This window comes from Enoplosus armatus, chromosome 3, assembly GCF_043641665.1.
Source record: "Enoplosus armatus isolate fEnoArm2 chromosome 3, fEnoArm2.hap1, whole genome shotgun sequence".
NCBI classification, from domain to species: Eukaryota; Metazoa; Chordata; class Actinopteri; order Centrarchiformes; family Enoplosidae; genus Enoplosus; species Enoplosus armatus.
In genome coordinates this window covers 26,800,490-26,821,340 of record NC_092182.1, presented here as the reverse complement: position 1 = coordinate 26,821,340, position 20,851 = coordinate 26,800,490, and the positions used below count along the sequence as shown (strand labels likewise).

At 42.0% G+C, this 20,851-nt stretch overlaps 2 protein-coding genes and 1 long non-coding RNA gene across 3 annotated transcripts; 1 reads left to right on the top strand and 2 right to left on the bottom strand.

Annotated features, from left to right (window-relative positions):
- Positions 1 to 1,570: 1,570 nt before the first annotated feature.
- Positions 1,571 to 3,544, bottom strand: LOC139282389 (nuclear factor 7, brain-like). The gene has a single exon (XM_070902074.1). The coding sequence runs from the start codon at positions 3,322 to 3,324 to the stop codon at positions 1,930 to 1,932; it is 1,395 nt and encodes a 464-aa protein (XP_070758175.1). The 5' UTR covers positions 3,325 to 3,544; the 3' UTR covers positions 1,571 to 1,929.
- Positions 3,545 to 4,134: 590 nt separating this feature from the next.
- LOC139283079 (uncharacterized) lies at positions 4,135 to 12,163 on the bottom strand. The gene is made up of 3 exons (XR_011597311.1): positions 12,050 to 12,163; positions 7,190 to 7,322; positions 4,135 to 5,289 (listed from the first exon to the last, which is right to left on the bottom strand). It is a non-coding gene; the product is annotated as an uncharacterized lncRNA (long non-coding RNA).
- Positions 12,164 to 14,420: 2,257 nt separating this feature from the next.
- eif6 (eukaryotic translation initiation factor 6) lies at positions 14,421 to 20,826 on the top strand. Its single transcript, XM_070902276.1, has 7 exons — positions 14,421 to 14,490; positions 15,125 to 15,261; positions 16,868 to 16,953; positions 17,095 to 17,270; positions 17,495 to 17,671; positions 18,066 to 18,250; positions 19,452 to 20,826. Exons 2-7 carry the CDS (start codon positions 15,155 to 15,157, stop codon positions 19,459 to 19,461), a joined length of 741 nt encoding a protein of 246 aa, XP_070758377.1. The 5' UTR covers positions 14,421 to 14,490; positions 15,125 to 15,154; the 3' UTR covers positions 19,462 to 20,826.
- The last annotated feature ends 25 nt before the right edge of the window (positions 20,827 to 20,851 follow it).

Sequence of the window (20,851 nt, the reverse complement as noted above, 5' to 3'; positions counted from 1 at the left end):
ATCCGGCTCGGCCTGGCCCGGGGGGGGGGGGTACTGGCGCTGGATCCGGCCGGTTGCGGCTCCGCGCGCTGTGACGCGTCGTGTGGCTGCTGTGTCTGACCCGGTACACGGGGTGTCACGGGATAATGTACATAGTGGAAGTGGGTGTGATGCAGAAAAAGGTGGTGAGGGTGTAGGTGAGGTAGGAGACAGTGAGGTGGGGGGAGAAAAGGGGTCAGAAACAGGTGACAGTGGGGGGGTGGAACAGATAAACAGAACAGGTGAGGTCAGTGAGACAGGTAAGTTAGGAGAGATACAGGCAGGTGAGGAAAGTGTTGTGTGGAGCGAGCAGGTGGAGGAAGCTGAGGTGGAGGAGGAGGCAGCAGCAGCAACAGCAAAACCAAAACCTGCTAACAAACGCAGGAGACAAACAAAAAATGCAGCCAGCGAGGCTAAAAGGAGAAAAGTTGGGGAGGACACCGTGAGGAAACAGACGGATGAAAGCAGGAGTGAGGAGGAGGAGGAGGAGGAGGAGGAGGAGTGTCGCACAGCAGTGATGTGCTGTGTTTGAAACTGAGCAGCAGCCAGCAGAGAAAGCTGCACACTGCAGAAAAGATCAGGTCGTTTCTCCAGGAACTTCTCTCCAGTCTCGCTGGAGGTCGAGCATTTTATTGAGGGGAGGTTACTTTTAACTAAAACTCGGTTTGAACATTTCACTGCTGTTTTTATCAACGTGTAGCTCCAACAAACGGTGCAGAGAGGAAGCTGTTTTTACAAAAGGTCAACGATGTTTTAAACAGCTGTGCCTCGGAGGATTTTTTATTCTTGGGTGGGGATTTTGATTGTACTGAAAATGCGTCTTTAGATCGCAACCACGCAGAGCCTCATCCAGCATCCCAGCATGCTCTGGGGCAGCTGGTCCACTCTCATGGCCTGGTGGACGTGTGGAGGAGGATGCAGGCAGACAGCAGACAGTACACATGGTCCCACCTCAGAGAGAGTCGGATCTCCTCAGCCAGACGTGACCGTATTTATTGTTTTAAGCATCATTTTCATATATTTAAAATGTGCAGAATTATACCTGCTGGTTTTGTACTTCAGTAAAAGATGTGAGGTCTTCTTCCATCGCTGTTTTTTTTCTGCTGTTATTTTGTCTGTGATGTTGGAGTCGATCTGCTGCTAAGTGACTGATAGTGAGAACTCTCTCCGCAGTGAGGGAGGATGGGTGAAATTCTTGCACTCATGGGTATGTATGTGTGCCCACAGGTAAATTGTAATGTCAGTAGTAACCAAGAAAGAAAGGTGTTGTTGATGCTTTGTATGTGTTGACCTCAGCCTCAGCTTCTCTGTACAGGTGGAAGGTTCCAGTTATGTGAAGCTGAGAAGGTAAAATGTCATTCACTGGTCAGTAGAGAGGATGAGTGGCAGCTTGTTGTTGTTGCTTCTGATTTTATTTCAATTCAATTTATATTTATATAGCACCAAATCACAACAAAAGTTACCTCATGACACTTTACATGTAGAGCCGGTCGAGATCAACTCTTTATAATATTATTTGCTGTTTTCACGAGCAAGGACCCCGCCACAATAATGTGATTTAAAGGGTTTAATGAAATGATTAAGTATTGGAAGGACTGGGCAAACAAAATGAACAAGAATTTAAAATGACACAGTATCGATAAAAAAGAAAACACTAAACAAACCAAACATGAACATCAGAAACTAAGTGAAATACTTTTACACATGAAAAGGTCGACAATAGAAACACAAAGTTAATTATCAAACTAAATAACAACAAAAAGAAAATGAAAACAATAAATGAAAGAAAAATACAGAAATCTCTGGACTGATGAGTCAGCAGGAGGACAGGTGCAGCTGATCAGGTTAAATTCAGAGACTTTTCTCTTTAAGAAATAAACAACATCCTGAATATCATCATCCTCTTCATCTCTAACTGCTCTGTTCCACTGTCACACAGACCTTCACTGGTGAGATCTTCATCCTCACTTCATCCACAGTGTTAATGAATGGAAACATCCTCTCAGTGAAAGTGTGTGTGAAGGTGTGTATGTGTGTGTTAGTATCAGGATCAGAGAACGACAGCTTTCCTCTGTTCCAGTCCAGATTCACTCTGATCCTCTGGACCTTCTTCTGCACTGGGAGACCAGTGGGTGAACCTGATGGTGACCCTGCTGAGTATTCACCTCTAAAGAACAGTAATCCCCAGAATCCAGACCGTATGAGTCCCTCCCTCTGGACAGACTCTGCTAACACACCCAGTACCCAGTCTTTACTGTCTCCAACCTCGACGTCCCAGCTGTGAGTCCCTGAGTTAAAGCCCTCAGAGCCCAGGACAGACCAGTATCCATCAATCCTCTCTGGATTGTCAGGAAGCTGCTGTGTCTCTCCTACTCTCACACTGATCAGGTCTTCAGACAGGGTGAGGTCTTGACCAGCAGTGTTTGGGTCCAGAATCACAGGAGTGTAGGAGACCATCTCCTTCATCTTGTTCCAGATGTTGAAGGTCAGGTTGCCCAGGTGTTTGGCCTGGTCTATCAGAGCTCCTGAGGGCAGCTGTGGATCATCCAGCAGGGGGCGCTGCTGGACTCTTTCCACTGCAGCCTTGTAGTTGTGCAGGAAGGAGCCGTCTTCAGCTCTCAGCTCCTCCTCTGTGGCTCTGACTGTGTCTGAAAGAGCTGCTATCTCTCTGCTCAGAGCCTCCATCTTCTCCTTCATCATCTGGCTCTTCTGCTCCTCTTCCTCCCTCAGTGCAGCCATCCTGGCCTCCTCTTCCTCTTGTAGAAACTGGTGAAGCTTCTTAAACTGCTCCTTAATCTGCGTCTCTGTGTGTCGGGCCTGGACCTTCATGTGTTCGGCTGTTTCATCAAACTTCACTTTAACTTCTTCAAAAACCTTTAACTTCTCCTTTAAGGGCTCCAGAGTTTCCTGAAGTTCCTTCTTGTGTTGTCGTGCAGCTTCATCGATGGGTCTGAATCTGTGGTTGGTGTGTTTTTCTGAATCTCTGCAGACGAGACACACTGGCTGCTGATGGTCCAGACAGAAGAGTCTGAGTTTCTCAGAGTGCAGACTGCAGAGAGCCTCTGAAGCTCTCTGATCTCTCTCCTGTAAGAAGGCCTCACACAGCGTCTTTAACACCAGGTTACAAGGTGGTTCAGTCCTTGAAGATCTTCTCTTACAAACTGGACACTCGTGTGTTGGTTTCTCTGTCCACCAGCTCTTCAGACAGTCTTTACAGAAGCTGTGGCTACATGACAGAACAACAGGGTCTCTAAAGACCTCATGACAGACCGCACAGCAGAGATCCTCCTCTAACCTGGAAGCCATTTTGTCTCTACGAACTTCACTGAAGTTTACTTTCACTTTGAGTCCTGTTTTTAGTCAAACTCACATTCAGTGTGTGGAGTGTCAGCAGGTGTTGTAGTTTCCCACTTCTCTCTCCTGGAGCTGAACTCACTCAGAGGAAGTTGTTAGTTTGGTCTGAAGGTGAATCTGATCGTCTGTTCTTCGGTCTGTGTGTCTCTCTTTAGTGACGAAGAATAACAGACTGTTTCCTGGTTTGTCTCAGGTGAGTCAGGTGAGGGGCGGAGCTCTGTCAGACCTCCTCTGCTGAATGCTGCTGCTTCACATGTAACACAGCGGTGTGTTTCATTCCAAAGAACTGATTCATAGCTGGATATGTAGACTGATGGTGTGCAGCAGGCTGCTGATACTGTGTTTATGTTCAAAAGTACTTTGAACTTAGTTAATATATAACTTGGGTGCCATGGAGTGGTGTAGGTAGTGAGCGTAAAATATGAAATGAAACGGGTTCCCTGGAATATTGTAAGTAAATGTAACATGGTACATTTTAGGTAAGAGGTACCGTGGAATGGGCAGCATGGAATACTGTGTGTTCACTAGCAAGGACCACGCCACAATAATGTGATTTAAAGGTTTAATGAAATGAGGAAGTATTGGATGTTGAGGATGGATGAATGGATGTGAGGAAGGGGATGAACGTGGGGGAGAAAGTTGTTCATTGAAGTCGGTATGGGACAGATATATTAAAGGCCGGGGAGGACGAGACTCAGTGGGGGGGGGGGGGGGTCCATCTCGGGAGCTTTGCAGAAATACAGTCCACATGTTTGTTAGGCCTTATATTCAGTGTGTTTTCATCTTTATTTCAGTCATTGCTGTGAAATAATTGATTTGGCTCCCTCGGTGGAGGGAACCTCCCAAAGCATGAAGAGAAACACATTCCTACGCTGTTGTTATCAGGAGACTTTAATAACACTTTATGTGTGGAACAGTCAGCCTTTATTGGTATGGCAAAGAATACACACTGAAGTGGGTTTTCTCAATTTCTGGAATGCATGAATCTTCTGACTTGAAGTTTAAATGTGTCTTTATCTCACCTCTGTCCATTCTTCTGCCTCTCTTTTTCATGACTGAATTGGATTTCGAAGAGAGTCAGCATGGGGTCATAGCTTTGTATGATATGTGACATTGGGTTATCCCTTTCACTGAACCAGAGTCTGCAAGAGTTAGCTATACGCTTCAGGGGTCTCCCCTTATAAATGTTCTGGAAATAAACGATGAGGGAACACAGCCTGTCACATCTTAAAATAAAAGTCTGAGTCACCGCCAGCAGCATGTTAGCATAGCTTAGCTGTACAAGTGGGAAGATCCTCTTTGCAAGAGGACACCAGAGTTCATGGGATGTGTTTTTAATAGTCAGAAGCTGCCAATCATCTGTGGTCTCCTTTGCTTACAGTATTTATACTAAAGCAAGCACTATTTAATTTAAAAGTAAACTGAAAGTGAGAGCTCAAATGAGTTACACATGACATTTAGTTATATCACTGTGTTTTCCTGTCAGTATAGAAACAGTAGATTACAGGATTCGTCTATTTTCATTCATTAAGCTCTAAAATGGATCTCATCCAAAGAACAACAGTCAGCATTAAAGAGGTCCCCAATCATCTTCTAACTACTCATTCACACTACAGGATTTTACAAAGAAGTCCTTTAAGCAGCAAGCACAGGGGACTTCAGCGACAGCTTCGTTTTGGATTTTCAGTGAGTTCTTGAACGCAGCGTCTGGCCCAGAAGTCACAGGACAATAACTCAAGCGCCACCTTCTCCACCTTCTCCACCTTCTCCCACAGTTTCGCTCACATTAACGTCTTCTGTTTCATTAACCTGTTGTACCAGGACCAGTTTAGTACCAGTTGGTGCATGAGATCATGAAACACATGTTGTCCACCTTCCTGTTTCCCATCTGGCACTGGGGCAGCTCTCCTGGGGTGTCTGAGGGAGTAAAATGCAGCAATTAGCATTTTTCTTCATGTATCTTTTTCACGATGTGTGCAATGACATTTTGTTTTCTGAGAGTTGAAGATGACCTCTGAAATGAAACTACATCCTCATGAAGTCACTTTTTGAGGAAATAAGACATGGTGCGTAGTGGTCAGTAGTATTTAAAATATACAACACATTCTGAATGGATATTGCCTATGCAAATTTGTAAAGTAAAAGTAGTGGTTCTGCAGTAAAATGTTAGTACTGATGCATCAATGTTAGAGCAGCATTTTTCTGTAGTAGCTGCTTCAGGTGGAGCTAGTTTGAAGTACTTTATATACAGTTAGCTAGTTTTAACTACTTTATATACAGTTAGCTAGTTTGAATTACTTTATATGCAGTTAGATAGTTTTAACTACTTGATATACAGTTAGCTAGTTTTAACTACTTCATATACAGTTAGCTAGTTTGAACTACTTTATCTACAGTTAGCTAGTTTTAACTACTTCATATACAGTTAGCTAGTTTGAACTACTTTATCTGCAGTTAGGTAGTTTTAACTACTTTATCTACAGTTAGCTAGTTTTAACTACTTCATATACAGTTAGCTAGTTTGAACTACTTTATCTGCAGTTAGCTAGTTTGAACTACTTTATATACAGTTAGCTAGTTTTAACTACTTTATATACAGTTAGCTAGTTTGAATTACTTTATATGCAATTAGATAGTTTTAACTACTTGATATACAGTTAGCTAGTTTGAACTACTTTATCTGCAGTTAGGTAGTTTTAACTGCTTTATCTACAGTTAGCTAGTTTTAACTACTTCATATACAGTTAGCTAGTTGCAGCTACTTTATATACAGTTAGCTAGTTTGAACTACTTTATATACAGTTAGCTAGTGTGAAATACTTTATATACAGTTAGCTAGTTTGAATTACTTTATATACAGTTAGCTAGTTTGAACTACTTTATATACAGTTAGCTAGTTTGAACTACTTTATATACAGTTAGCTAGTTTGAAATACTTTATATACAGTTAGCTAGTTTGAACTACTTTATATACAGTTAGGTAGTTTTTAGTTTGAATTACTTTATATGCAGTTGGCTAGTTTTCCCAGCCTTGGGGTCAAGCCCAAAGGGTCACCAGATAAATCTGAGAGGTTGGGAGATGATTTTATTCATCTATACCAGGGGTGCCCAATACGTCGATCGCGATCTACAGGTCGATCGCAAAGGTAGTGTGGGTAGATCGCATGGCATTAAAAAAATAGACGTCAGCCTATCATCCATCCTCACTATGAAATTTGTCACTTGATTGACATACAGGGCAGCCAGTCTGACACATGGGTCACCACGCATGCGCGTACAAGCGCGCCAAGTGCGGCAAAATGCATCCCTGGCTGATTCCATTCAGTGCAAGTCATCAGAGTAAGGTAATGACAAAAAATGTACAGAGTTATATTGTGCAATATGGGTTCATGCAGTTATGCAAGGTACACCAACATATATTGTACATATAAAGAATACTCAATATATTTACAAATAAATACATATATGTTTTGCATTTTTATAGTAGGTAGATCATTTTGACTTGGTCATTTTATAAGTAGCTCGCATGCTGAAAAAGTGTGTGCACCCCTGCTCTATACTAACCTCTAACTGCTGACAAATCATAGACATCTGTAAAATGACAAGTAGCCCAAACTAGACACTTGTTTATTTAGGGGTTACAAGCCAAATGTCTTTATCTTTAGCAATGTCATATTTGTGTGTTAAATCTTAATCTGAAAAGTAGCTACACCTGTCAGATACATGTAGTGGAGTGGAACTATAAGGTAGTGAAATGGAGTACAGTTCTTGAGTAAATGTACTGCGTTGCTGTCCACCACTGAATATGAATGTTTACCTTCAGAAGCAGCAGATCCTGAGCTGTCAGTATTTGCAGATTCTGGATGTTTTTCAGTCTCATGTTCTCTCTCGTTCCTCTCATGGCTCTGCTCTCCTCCCATGATCACAGTCGCCAACACAGCAAGTCACACCTGAGCGAAAGGGGTGAGGGTTAGTACACAGGTGTTGGCATACATGTTGACTATTTTTAAGAGGTTAAATGGGCAATAGTTTAATAATCCAGTCCCACCTACAGTTAGTTGTCTTAATATCCCCTTTATTGCTATTTTATTATTATTTGGTTCAGTGAATGTGAGTTTGTTCAGTAATTATTGTGCCAATAAGTAATGGTGAGTTGAATGACAGGGGACCTCTACTAACAAAAGGAAAATTTCTGTGAAAATAATTGTTTTTACACAGTTTTTGTACAAGTTAAACAAACGAAATATAACATGTTAATCAGTTAGCTGTAGAGGTGCTGGCAGGTGGATTTGATACCTTTTGATAGAGCCAGGCTAGCTGTTTCTCCATTTTTCCAGTCTTTATGCTAAACTAAGCTAATATTTGCTATATGAGCTGTTTTTATAAGATTTTTTGTCATAAGTAGGAACCAGTGGGCTTGGGGCTGAGAGCCACAGACAGGGTAAGGAAGTGTTGAGAGACAGGCCAACTCATTGTTGGTTTTGGTCTTTTTATGGGATTCGTTGACACAAAGAAGATACATGGAATAATGCCAGTCTTATCCTTTAATACATGTTTTGTAAACGTAGGCTGTGAGTTAAAAAATACTTCATACTATCAAAACATGAGGGGACACAAGGTAAATCTGGACCTGAGAACCAGTTCTTTACAGGTGGAAAAAGTCAAATTGAAGAGGAGTCAAAGGGCAGTCATTCAGTGCAATCTCATTGACTCACTGAGTGAAAGTGGACAAAGACAGAAAGACCTTAATAGAGAGAAAGAAGGCCAGACAGATCACAGCCACCCCTGGTTATCAGCTTGGACATCTCTAATCCCTTCCACAATGATCCGTCCAGGACGCCAATCCAATCAAACACAACTCAATCAGACACAACTGATGGGATCATCTTACTCTGATAACACTTTACACGATCGCTGTGTGAGCTGTGAAAGCTTTCCCGGTGGTCTGTAACGCATACTGGGAAAATTACACGAGATCACAGGACTCAGGACAAACAGACACACCAATATGAAAACAGCCTAGCTGCACTGTCCAATAGGGCTGCAACTAATTACATATTTTCATTGTTAATAAATCTATTGGTTGTTTCTTCCTCATTTGACAGCGTGTTGAGGTCCCACCACAGTCAATCACACACATCATCAGCTGTCAATCATGACGTCACACTGCCTTTTTATAGCATCAAATAAGTTAATTAAAACTAATTAAAACCAAACTTATCAGAAATATGGACACATCAACAAACATCAACGTGATAACAACTACCTAAAATGACAGAAACCATCTTTGAGAAAAATGTATTTGACGTGTACTTTGATTTTTGAGTTTGGCCCATGACCCATCTGCTAACATGGAGGGGGCGGGGCTTATGACCTATACTGCAGCCAGCCACCGGGGGGCGATCGAGACATTTTGGCTTCACTTATAGGGAGCTGTCATGTCGTCTATCTTCATATACAGTCCAGACCACAGAGAGCCAAAGCCATGGTGTCACTTGGCTAGGCCCGTCTAGCCTCAGTGTTTCTTTCATCAGGCTTCCTGATAAAGACTCACCATGTTGTTGAAGTTTACTTTCTGTATTCTGAGACAAAGCAGCTGCACTACAGCAGTAGCTTTAAGAAACTGAAACCTTCGTGATTTTAACAAAGTTAAACAACAATTACTTTGTGAGCACAGAAAAAACTACAAGCATATTAGCGCAAGTACATACGTCATCGTAACTCACCAACGCTCTCCTCTAAAGTTTTTTACTTTCTGGTTGTAATCTCTGCTGTCTAAAAACGTCTACAGGGTTCAGTCCTCTCTGTCCTGCTCTTATAGAGTGCTGCAGGAATGAGTCCTATAAACCGGAAATTTGTCCGCACTTTTACACTTCCTGTTCCCTCGTCTGGAAGTCAGCGGGTTTTTTGAATGGGTTTTTGGTTAGATGCCTGGAATAAAGTCTGTGGTTAACACAAGCTTAAGAGATTTTCACGTTTTGTTCTATGACATAAAATACGTCAGTAGATACCCCCACTTGTGAACTTTGAAGCTTTTACGCGTCTTAAAAAAGGCGGTTGCTAGCAAGCGGCTACATGAGACTACGGAGGTTGTCGCTGACATTAACATCTTCATGCAGAACACGGAAAGTCATCTACTCACTAGTCCGCCTTTACAGCCTTGTTGTGTTTATACTCTATATCTATCTGTCTATATATCTATATCTATCTATATTCTCTTAAAAGTGCAGCTTAGTGGTGGTGACATTGAAGTAATGCGACTGTGGTGTAGTTCCTTTATAGCCTAACGTTAGCTTTTTACTTCTGGCGATTCCACTTATGCTTCAAAAATTTGACTTTCTAAACAAAACGTGTAGGTATCATAAACTTTTGTTTGTCACAAAGCTTATTTTCTGCAATAATCCAAAATCCAATGGTTCTGAAGGAACCAGGGCGATGCTAACAAAAATACGTCATCCCTGCAACACTCTATTACAGAGCTAGCCGCGATGTTTAGCCTGTGAACGTCTAGGGCTTATGGGAAATGGTGTTTGTTAAAGGCCACTAAAAACCCAACATTTTGAATAAACAACGGTATTAGATTGTTTTTCCAAAAACTACCGTCCTTATCTAAACACATGAAGCGAGCCACTCGACATACTGTTCAGAAAGGCTGCATATAAAGATGGACAATGCGTCACCACGTCCTCCTGCGATGCAAAACTGAAGCCAACACATTGCGAATACGGGAGCCGCCATCTTGCTTTTAAGGTGCATTTTGCAACCAGAGTTTGCGCAGTAAAGTTGGGATGCCGGCCCCTCAGCCAACCACTGGACACGCCCCCTCAACTTGACTGACAGTCATGATCACTGATGACTAATTCATCAACTGAACCCTTTATGTGGTGTCTATGGTCCAAGATACATGAGCCACAAACTTGTGGGCTGCTGAGATGTTTCTGTCACCTAAACAGGAACAAAATGCTGCTGAATAATTTTACACTCCCCAAACTGATTTTATTCACAGCACAGTGACAAATGGAGATTGTAACCAGTGTGTCAATACGCCAGTAGAAGTAATGGGTGGCAGTAAAATAGGGAGCATGCCTTTCAAAATGAGAAATTAACTGCCTCACAAATGTGTAACGGCTGTAGGTCTCTGGCCGAACTGCCAAGCAATAACTTGTGATAATTTTCACATAAAAGTTGATTATGGGCCTAACCTTTACTCCAGACCTAAATATAACATCAGAGGGGGAGCTTCTGCTGGACAGATATAAAGATTAACCACAGCAGAGCGCAGGCAGCGAGTAAAACACAGAATATAAAGAGAGAACCTTTGGATCTGCTGGCTAAAAATACTGCATGAGCATTTTAGAGACATCTGAGGTTTGCTTTTATTCTTTTTTTCTTCCAAATAAAACACATTTTAATGGACCCAAGCATTTAAAATGTAACAGGCAAGTAGTATAACAAGTTCATCTGAGCTACACATGCTTCATTCATGAAGTTAAGAGCATCTCAATCAGCATTCAGTGCAGTCGCCTCACTTCCCCTCCCCAGCTGTCACAGCCGGAGACAAAGCCGGGCTAAATATAGCTCCCCTCTCTTTCTCTGAGATATTGTTTTGTTTTGACTCGAGCGCCTTCTTATCTCCAGTGCTGCCCTCTTCGGTTCGAAATAAACGGAATCTGTATTTTCCTCTATGAGGACTATCGAGTCAACACAAAGCCTACATGTGACCCACAGTGTGCAGCTGCAGGGTTCACTTCAGCTGCTCTGTTATTCACTTCTTCCTCTTTATTTCCTTTATTCATTTCTTGTTTGACTTGATAGCCTCTTCAAGGGTAGTTTGGCTCCTGCTGGGGTCGACTCTACTGACAATACGAATTCATAGGATACTATAAGGTTTCACCAAATGGTGTATTTCATTTTTTTCCCTTCAGTAAATGAAACACTCGTGGCATGAATGGGGTTCACCCACTGAGAAATAATGAAAATAAATAATTCATCCTTCCTCCACTGTGTCACTACGTCAGGACTGCATGTTATCAACTGATAATATAGATAATTATATGTATCTATAAATACACCTGCTTATATGTACATAATGGCTATGTATTGATGTTTACCTATCTTTGTTCAGCTGTGTGTCTATCTTTGTTCTGTGTGTAAGAACATTGAGAGCAACTTAAAACCTCGAGTCACATTCCTCGTGTGTGTTTACATACTTGGTCAATAAAGCTGATTGAGATCATATAAAGGGACAAACTGAGAAAGCAGGAAACCTGCACTTAATTTAATTGCACCAAACTGAAGGTGAACCAGGTATAAACCTGTAGCCCTTCATGGAAGGTAACCCCACCAAAACTACCTTTTACTAATCTGCCTTTTACTTTATGCTGAATGCATGAGTCATTATGAATCAGGTCTTTTGGGGGCGATACGACATAATAAAGTAGGAATCCTCTGTAAATCTGGGGTTGTTAAGTTAGTGTAACATGTTGATCTCGACCTCGGACTGCAGGCTGTCTCAGCCTTCACAACCTGTTACCGAGAAAGGGAAGGACTGACATGTTTACAGCATGTGATAGCTCCGCCTCCAGAGAGAGACAGACAGAGAGAGACAGACAGAGAGAGAGACAGAGGGGTGTGAGCTGTTAGCTGCTGTCAGGAGCATAAATTAATTTTATCCCACCTAGTCGACCCCCTCGTATCCTGCGAGACCCCTCCGTCTCTGTCGGCCGCCGCTTCCGATTAGTTTGCGGTGTTTCCAGGCAGAGTTTCCCGTCCGACGTGTCGGCGGAGCGGCTGACTCCAAAGATCGTTTACGTTTGAGAAGAGGGGTCACTCCGACCGTTATTTCAGACGAGCCACAATATGGCACAGTGATGGAGCAGGGGCTCCATATATATATATATATATGGACCACACGACACTGTCACCTACTATTGGTTGTGGCAGGGTCTGCCAATCTGGTAGCAGTGTTTGCGGCTGTCTCTCACGCAGACATAGATGCTTCCCAAAGAAAGGCTGTGTGCTGCTCTTTATTCAAGGTGGGAAAGTTAACCAGTTATGCATCTTCCAAACAAAACCAATTAGTCCTAATTGTGCCTGAACTATCCTCTCAAAACCAAAACACGGTGTTAGATAACACCAAGAGGTTAAGTATAAGATCTGGTGAAAACCTCTAAACCATTAGCATGATGGCTAGCTAAGGCAAATGATTTGTTTTTGACATTATATAGCTGCTACAAATGTTTTACTAGTTTAAATTCACGAGGCATGTAGTAGGAAAAGCAGATGTTGAATGTGAGCAGAGAAAAACAGGCAGGAGTGAAACCTCTCACTGCGCTTGGATGCTCTTTGTCTCCTCCTCCGCTCTGGTTCGTCCCCGCCCCCCACCCCAACCTGCTGCAGTGACGTCACACAGGTGGCGAGCTAATGGAAGTGTCAACAAACAAGACGTCATACGGAATGGCCGACGTGATTGGCTCAGAAAGCCGATCTCGGTGCTGCACGAGGACAGAGGAGGAGGACAGTCGCGCTTGCAGTTGCTATGCAGGTTATTGAAGACGGAAGACAGTTTAGAGATTTTCTTTTTTTTTTTACATTTTGTATCCTTCTCCATGGCTCACACACGCGCACGTAGACATGCGCGCGGACACACACTCGCGCATCTGAGCATCTGGGCTAAAAACATCAGTGGCTGCATGAAAATATCTGATGGACAGATGTGAGGCTATAAAAGCAGGCAGGAATATCAAATATAGATCAGTCAGTCAGTATAAAACTAAACAGGCTGCATGGTGTACAGAGACGAGTACACATGCATATATTGTCCATAAACCACCTACTGTTTGTATATTAAGTAACGTATTAATATTAATTCCAGCCCTCTTGCATTCCCACACACCCCGACACTATTTGTGTCCCTGTTTGACCTGTATAAGTTACGTTTTCACAGGCTTACTGGTACATAAGTTATATGTTTATGTTTGCAAGGACAAAAAAGCTGAACAAATATAAGAATCAGAATCAATAAATAGTTTCTGATTCTGATTCTTATATTTGTTCAGCTTTTTTGTCCTTGTTTGGACTATATCGACTCTCATCCCGACCCATGGACATTGCCTCAATATGTTACATTAACACATAGTTTTGGATTATTATCTTTGCACATTACACATATTCTTCAGAATCAGAAATACTTTATTGATCCCCGGGGGGGAAATTACACCAATAAGTCATTTGTACTGTGGACAGGACAGAATAGAATATGGCAATATAGACCCATGAAAGTGAATGAAGTGCAAGAGCACAGGATAGACATGCTGCGTGCTGAAAATCAATATAGGACAATGCACTGTAAGAGAATATAATAGGTATGTAATATATAGAATAAAACACAGTGGGTATATGTTCTAATTGATATAAAACAGAATAAGAGAAAACAGGACACAAACATTACATAACTTGATTGCAATATTTAGATTTGTTTTCACAGCCAGTACAACACAGAAACATACAGAGATACACACAGCAACATGTGGATACAGATAACACATAAAGTGACCATACATTCACTTTAACTCACCAATGGTGGGATAACTCACCAATATTATATATATATTTTTGGCATAGTGTATATTTTTATAATCTGTTTATTGATATTTTATATTTGCACACTTTGTACCAAAACTGCTGTCTTTACTCAGGACAAATAAAGATCTATCCTATATTATCTTATAAAAATGAAACTTTTGAATGACAAATTAAATGTATTATGTTAAAATGTATTATGTTGTTCTCAAAATTAATCAAAACGTGAAAAGGTTCAGTGCTCGTGTCAAAAAGGTCTCTAAAATGAGCCCGAAATAAATAAATACACTGACAGAACGCGGGAGATGGTTTCCAGATATTTTAAATCTCTGATGTACATTTTAAACAATCAATTATATGTTGAATCTTTGATGATGGAGAAACGACGCCTTTGACTCGTCAGTGTGACCAGACGGTCTGTAACGCATTGTACGTCCTACGTCACCACGTCAACCCTGAAGCGGAAGTGAACACGAGGGGTTGAAGGGAATCACCCACCACGCACGTTGGGCTGCCACGACTCTAAACGACACTCAGGTAACTGTATCCCGTTTTCACTGAATATTAGTAGTTATTATTAGTAGTAGTTATGTAAAAGAAACATCGTTGCGTGTTAAGTTGAATCTGTCCGTCGATAAAAACGTGAGCTAATCTGACACGTTTCCTCTTTCTGGCTGCTGAACGATAAACTTCTCAAAGCTAGCTAGCTAGCTAGCCAGCTAGCTTTGAGCTTGGTCTTGTAACTGTAAATTGGTGCTACAATTCCTCACACTAAGAAACATGAACATCCCAGTATTGCAGAAATGTGCCATACTCTGCTGCATGGAGATATTGCCATACCAAACCTCATTGATAATCGGCCAAATTATAGTTTCCTTCCACATAGGCAAACATACATACCAGGCAGAACATAAATTAATACATTTCAAGAATCATCGGGATCCCCTTTGAAATTCGGCTTGTTAATGATCCAGCATGCTGCCCTCTATTTCAATGTAATCAACGTTTTGAACAAAACTAGCTAGCTAGCCAGCTAGCTTTGATAGTCCGGCTGAACTGTCACAGCTGTTTAACTCGTAAATTATTTGATTAACTAAGTCACTATATGGTGTGATTACCAGCAGCTCATGACCGTGAAACAACGTTTTTCAAACCTTTCGCGCTGTTTCAGGATCAGAAGTGAACCCTCCTCTCCTTCACCATGGCCGTCAGAGCATCGTTTGAGAAAAACAACGAGATCGGCTGCTTCGCCAAGCTGACCAACACATACTGCCTGGTGGCTATCGGCGGCTCGGAGAACTTCTACAGGTGAAACTTTACAGTTTGATAAACGTGGCACAAACGTTTCATTAAGTTCAGGCAGCTACATAAGCTTGAATGAGGCTAAATTAGCCTCCAATTGCAACGCTGGCTGATGCAGTTAGACTTTATGTAAGATGAGGTGTGTCAGCTTAATGACATAAGTCATCACTGACCGCAAAGTACACGTAAACATACGTGGGACTACATAGAAAACATGTCATTACCTGTCTCTGATGTCAACATACAGGTTGGGGAATTACCAAAGCCTGTGTGGGAACTACATGTCAAGGCAATGTTCACTAGTTATGGGAGGTCAATGTCAGCTGCTGTCCTCACACTGCAAGCTCTGTAGTGTTTATTTTGACAACAAATATGTGTATCTTGATTCACCATAGTATAATAAACTCCCATTATTATAATGATGATAGTAAATGGTGAATTTGATTGTCCATTCCATATCATGTTGGACATCATTATTCATGTAAGAGACTTATTATTAGAGAAACAAAATAGTCGTCCAAATGTTGCCGAAATTCTAATCACGGGTTTGAAACTCAAGTTGATTGACAGGTATTTTAATACACCAGACATTAGCTAACATTTAGAGTTAGACCGATAAATCTGCCAGGCCAACATGTCGGCCGATATTAGCTTAATGCAGATATATTACTATCTGTGTACATGTCGACAGATAAGTATCAAGAAATTGCAGTACAGAAAAGCCAAACTAGGTTTGAGGTCATGTAGAAACAGTGTCATGATTATTGAGTTTGTCCACCAGACAGCACTGTGAAGTTGATTATTCAGCTGTGAGATGTCCTAACCAGTAGGAATCTTTATCAAAACATAGAAACAAATCTAAAAGATCCAAGAACAAGATCAGTGTTGTATGTTAATGTTATGTTTTTATGTAAAAAATGTTTTACTGTCGTTCAATGTATCGTTATCTGATTTATTTTTAAACTCCCAAATATCATCAATGTCAGCATTGACCTAAAAAACTTATACTAACATTAGGTTGTTAATGTGCTTTGATGCTGTAAAATGTGTTTTTAATCCATGCTTTTGAAACAGAGTAAACCATGTCTATATTTTCCATTATTATCAGCTAAGAAACATAAAACAAATTGGTCTTGTAACTGTAAATTGGTGCTACAATTCCTCACACTAAGAAACATGAACATCCCAGTATTGCAGAAATGTGCCATACTCTGCTGCATGGAGATATTGCCATACCAAACCTCATTAATAATCGGCCAAATTATAGTTTCCTTCCACATAGGCAAACATACATACCAGGCAGAACATAAATTAATACATTTCAAGAATCATCGGGATCCCCTTTGAAATTCGGCTTGTTAATGATCCAGCATGCTGCCCTCTATTTCAATGTAATCTCAACGTTTTGAACAAACTTGTTCTGCTTGAAGTCAGCAGTTTAGTGTGGTTGGAACAAAAGTCAAAGTAATTCTACATTAAGTTAAGATTTTGGGTAAAGGACTCCTTTGTGTCTTTGATGAAGCTCCGGAAAGAACAGATAGTCCAGTTCAGCAGAGACGAGTTTCCATGCAGAACTGAAATAAGTGACAGGCTGTTGTTTGTGTGACTGCAGTGTGTTTGAGGGGGAACTGTCAGAAACCATCCCAGTGGTTCACGCTTCCATAGCAGGCTGTCGCATCATAGGGAGGATGTGTGTGGGTGAGTAATGCTCTGGAACACACACACACACACACACACACTCACACACACTCGCTCCTTAGGTCTGTCTGGTCTTTGATCCGGCCTCTGAAAATCTTTGTAACACAGACACGTTGGTGTTTCTGTTTATCCTGTAATCAGGGAACCGTCATGGCCTCTTGGTGCCCAACAACACGACAGACCAGGAGCTGCAGCACATCAGGAACTGCCTGCCAGAAGCAGTGAAGATCCAGAGAGTGGAGGAGAGGCTGTCTGCTCTCGGGAACGTCATTGCCTGCAACGACTACGTAGCGCTGGTCCACCCCGACCTCGACAGGGTGAGACGGATTACCACACACTTTGTCCTGTGCACCTCAGCTGACAGTTTTAACTACAGAGAGGCTCTTTACGAGTGACTGGGCCGCGCTAACAGCTCTGTCTCCTGTATGCCTGCCTCCTCCATGTATGGATCTCCTCAAGGAGATCAGTCATACATCATTTAACACATGCTCTTTCTCCCTCCCTCCCTCCCTCCCTCCCTCCCTCCCTCCCTCCCATTCAGGAGACAGAGGAGGTCCTTGCAGACACTCTGAAGGTGGAGGTTTTCCGCCAGACGGTAGCAGAGCAGGTCCTGGTCGGCTCCTACTGCGCATTCAGCAACCAGGGAGGCCTCGTCCACCCGAAGACATCAATAGAAGACCAGGATGAGCTGTCGTCTCTGCTACAAGTTCCCCTAGTGGTGAGTGATGGGTGGGGGGCGGGGCTCGACTGTAACGGCCAGCTTGCAGTTTGATTGGTTGATCTGTCCCCGAATCCTCTGTGTGCCACATCTGTGGTGCATTTAGTTAATTGTTTGCAAACGCTGAAGCAATGAAATTGCAAGTTTGCTCGTTCAAAGACGCACAGAGTTTCACCTGATAGTGCAGACGATGAGAGATGCACATAAAAAGGAAGCTCAAACCATCAAATGCATCACTTCCTGTGAAGCAGTGGATCTTCCCAAGAAAGAGCTGTCAGATATATCCACCGTTTCATATGTTGTTTCATCAATCAGCAGGCGAGAATAGAAACAAGTGGTTCATTATATAAAAGTTAGATTTTGTACACAATAGTAAAGCTAACTTCCTGTTCAGGCCGGCACAGTGAACCGGGGCAGTGAGGTGATCGCGGCGGGGATGGTGGTCAACGACTGGTGCGCGTTCTGCGGCCTGGACACCACCAGCACCGAGCTGTCAGTCATCGAGAGCGTCTTCAGACTCAGTGACACGTCACAGCCCTCCGCCATCGCCACCAGCATGAGGGACTCTCTGATCGACAGGTGACTAACACACACACACTCAGTCGTCAAACCTTTTTGTCTAGTCATGTCGATTTTATACATTTGCTTATGTTTCATTTTCCCACCTGACATACGAGCTGTGAACTCATATTAAACATATTCCACCTAAAAAGTTGATTAAATGAAGTCTGAGAATGAATTTGTAACATCTTGTTTGACCTATATCTTTTATTTTTTACACACTGAAATGATTGTAACACTCAACCTTCGCAACACTTGTGGGACAGACTGACTCATTAATACTTGTTAATCACACACTGCTCCTCACTTACATGCCAACACACACACACACTGTATAAAATTACAATGTGTGATGCTTTTCTTCTTTCTCGCAGCCTGATAAAGGTGTCTCTGCAGTTGTGTGATGGACACACACACACACACACAGGCTACCATCTGTTCATTTTATAACTGCTAACCTAATTTAACTTGTTTTTAAAATCACTCATTGGTAGTGTTACTTTGTCTGGATGTGATTCAGCTGACCTTCAGATCAATTTTCTGTATCACCTTTTTAAAAAATTATGAAATTGGAGATGAGCTGTTGCCTAAAAATGTGTCCAAGTTCAAAGTATTTCAATGGATGGAGCTTGTCTGGGTCATTGGCAGGTTCATCCAAGATTGAAGCACTCTTTAAAGAAATAGTTGGACATTGTGGGAAATATATGTATTTGTTTTCTTACCGACAGTTAGATGTTCAGATTGACGCCACACTCATGTCTGTACGGTAAATATGAAGGTACAGCAAGCAGCTAGCTTAGCATAAAGACTGGAAATGGGGAAAGAGCTGGCCTGGTTCTGTCCACAGGTAAAACCCACCCGCAAGCTAAAGCTCACTAACAAACACTTTTGATCAAGTTCGATTAAAAACTGATTTAGTTTGACTTCCTGTGGTTGTGGTCATGATGTTCCAGCACAGGTGCATAAGAATCATTCACCCTGTAAAACCTGCAGCGTCGGACAGAGACGGCAACAGAAATGGCAGCATTGGTGTATTTATGTGTTCATCTGTGCCTCGTTTCCAATTGGCTAAAATTGATTCACTTAACAGTCCATCTCCCAGTTTCCTGATATCCTGTTAAATCTGAAAATAGCACTGAGTTACAGGAACGGTAAACGGTTAAATGTTGTTTCTCTGTGATTTCAACCCTCTTCTCTCCTCTGCTCTGTTTCCCATCAGCATGGCGTAAGCTGCCTCTGCAGTTTCCTGCTGTTGAAGAGCCCTGCTGTGGTTCGCCTGGTCTCACACATGAAGCCAACAAGCTGCTGGACCTCATTTCTCAACTTAAAAACACCTCCCTCCACACAGTGCAGCTCACCTTCACTCAGAAGTCACAGCTCCCACCTGCAGCCGTGTTACAGTGATTATTTTGTACCTTTTTCAGCATTTAATCTTTCTTAAACATTTCCTCTGGTTACCACAGTCATTTTTCACATCAGCTTTCTGCACGAAATGATCAGTTTCCACTGCGGAGTAAAACATCCTGGCAGTTGAAACATGTTCAGCTGTACAGCCACCACCTCATTGTAGTAGTTTTCCAAAGGCGAGACTGTTGTTCAGAGGCTTAAAGTTAATGTGGCGATAAGGTTGCTGGAGGCCTTCTGCTACAAGGAAAACAGGGTGCAGAGATGCTGAAAGAAAGTTGTCTGAGACCACATTTACATCAAAGTTGAGGAATCTGATTTCAGCCTTTGTGACACTAATGTGAATATTTTTTTAACCAAACAGGCAGAAATAAGATGGAATGTTTTCTCCCTGTTTGGATAGACCAAAGGTGACCAAGGCTGTGCTTAAAAAAATCAAAATTATTTTTGTGCCTGTATCATTTAAATGTCACCATAGAAAAAAATGTGTCTGAACGCTTCTGATTGAAGGTTAGATGTAATTCATAACCCTAATGGGAAACTGTCGGCTGCCTTGACAGAATCACCTCCCTGATGCTTCTGCAACTGTTGAGGCAACTCTGATGGGTGACAGCACCCCAACACATAGTTGACGTTGTCACTTAGTCAGCCAGGAAACATGTTTTGGTTCCTCACTCTGTTGCCTGCAGCTATGAGGGATTCCCATCAACACACACCCGCCTCAAAACTGCCAACTGTATCGCCATCTCAAACGTTGTCCTGATGCTTGAAGGATGTAACCCACAGTTGCTTTTGTGGATGAAACTGTAAAAGAGAGAGCGCCAACATTAATTTGAAAGTAAGGACGTTATTGAAGGTGTAAGAGTGATGCTTTGTCTGAACGAGTGCTGAACAAGCTTCCTTTTTGAAGAAATCACTCGATTTAGTATTTTAGAGTCCAGCAATCAGACGATGAACAACATGCGGTATGATGGTGTGATTTCAGTGTTGCTGGTCTTGTATGTAATGTTTACACAAAAGCTGTCTGAAGAAAAAGTCAACGGATTAAATCAGAAGTATGGATGATATGATAAATGATAGTTTTTACTCGCTGTAACAAATCAAGGCCTGCCTGGTGAACTCTAAACGTGGTTATTTCATAACAAACGCCTCGTCTGTCTTGTAGAATAAAATAGATCACCCTCTTTTTATCTGTTTGTGTTCTTTTGTGACCTT

What these genes read in the sequence shown, in the direction of transcription:
- LOC139282389 (XM_070902074.1), bottom strand. Translation starts at nt 3,324, where the DNA reads ATGGCTTCCAGGTTAGAGGAGGATCTCTGCTGTGCGGTCTGTCATGAG.
- eif6 (XM_070902276.1), top strand. Translation starts at nt 15,155, where the DNA reads ATGGCCGTCAGAGCATCGTTTGAGAAAAACAACGAGATCGGCTGCTTC. An exon ending in GGCTCGGAGAACTTCTACAG is followed by an intron (nt 15,262 to 16,867) that starts GTGAAACTTTAC and finishes GTGTGACTGCAG; the next exon opens with TGTGTTTGAGGGGGAACTGT. An exon ending in TGCTACAAGTTCCCCTAGTG is followed by an intron (nt 17,672 to 18,065) that starts GTGAGTGATGGG and finishes CTTCCTGTTCAG; the next exon opens with GCCGGCACAGTGAACCGGGG.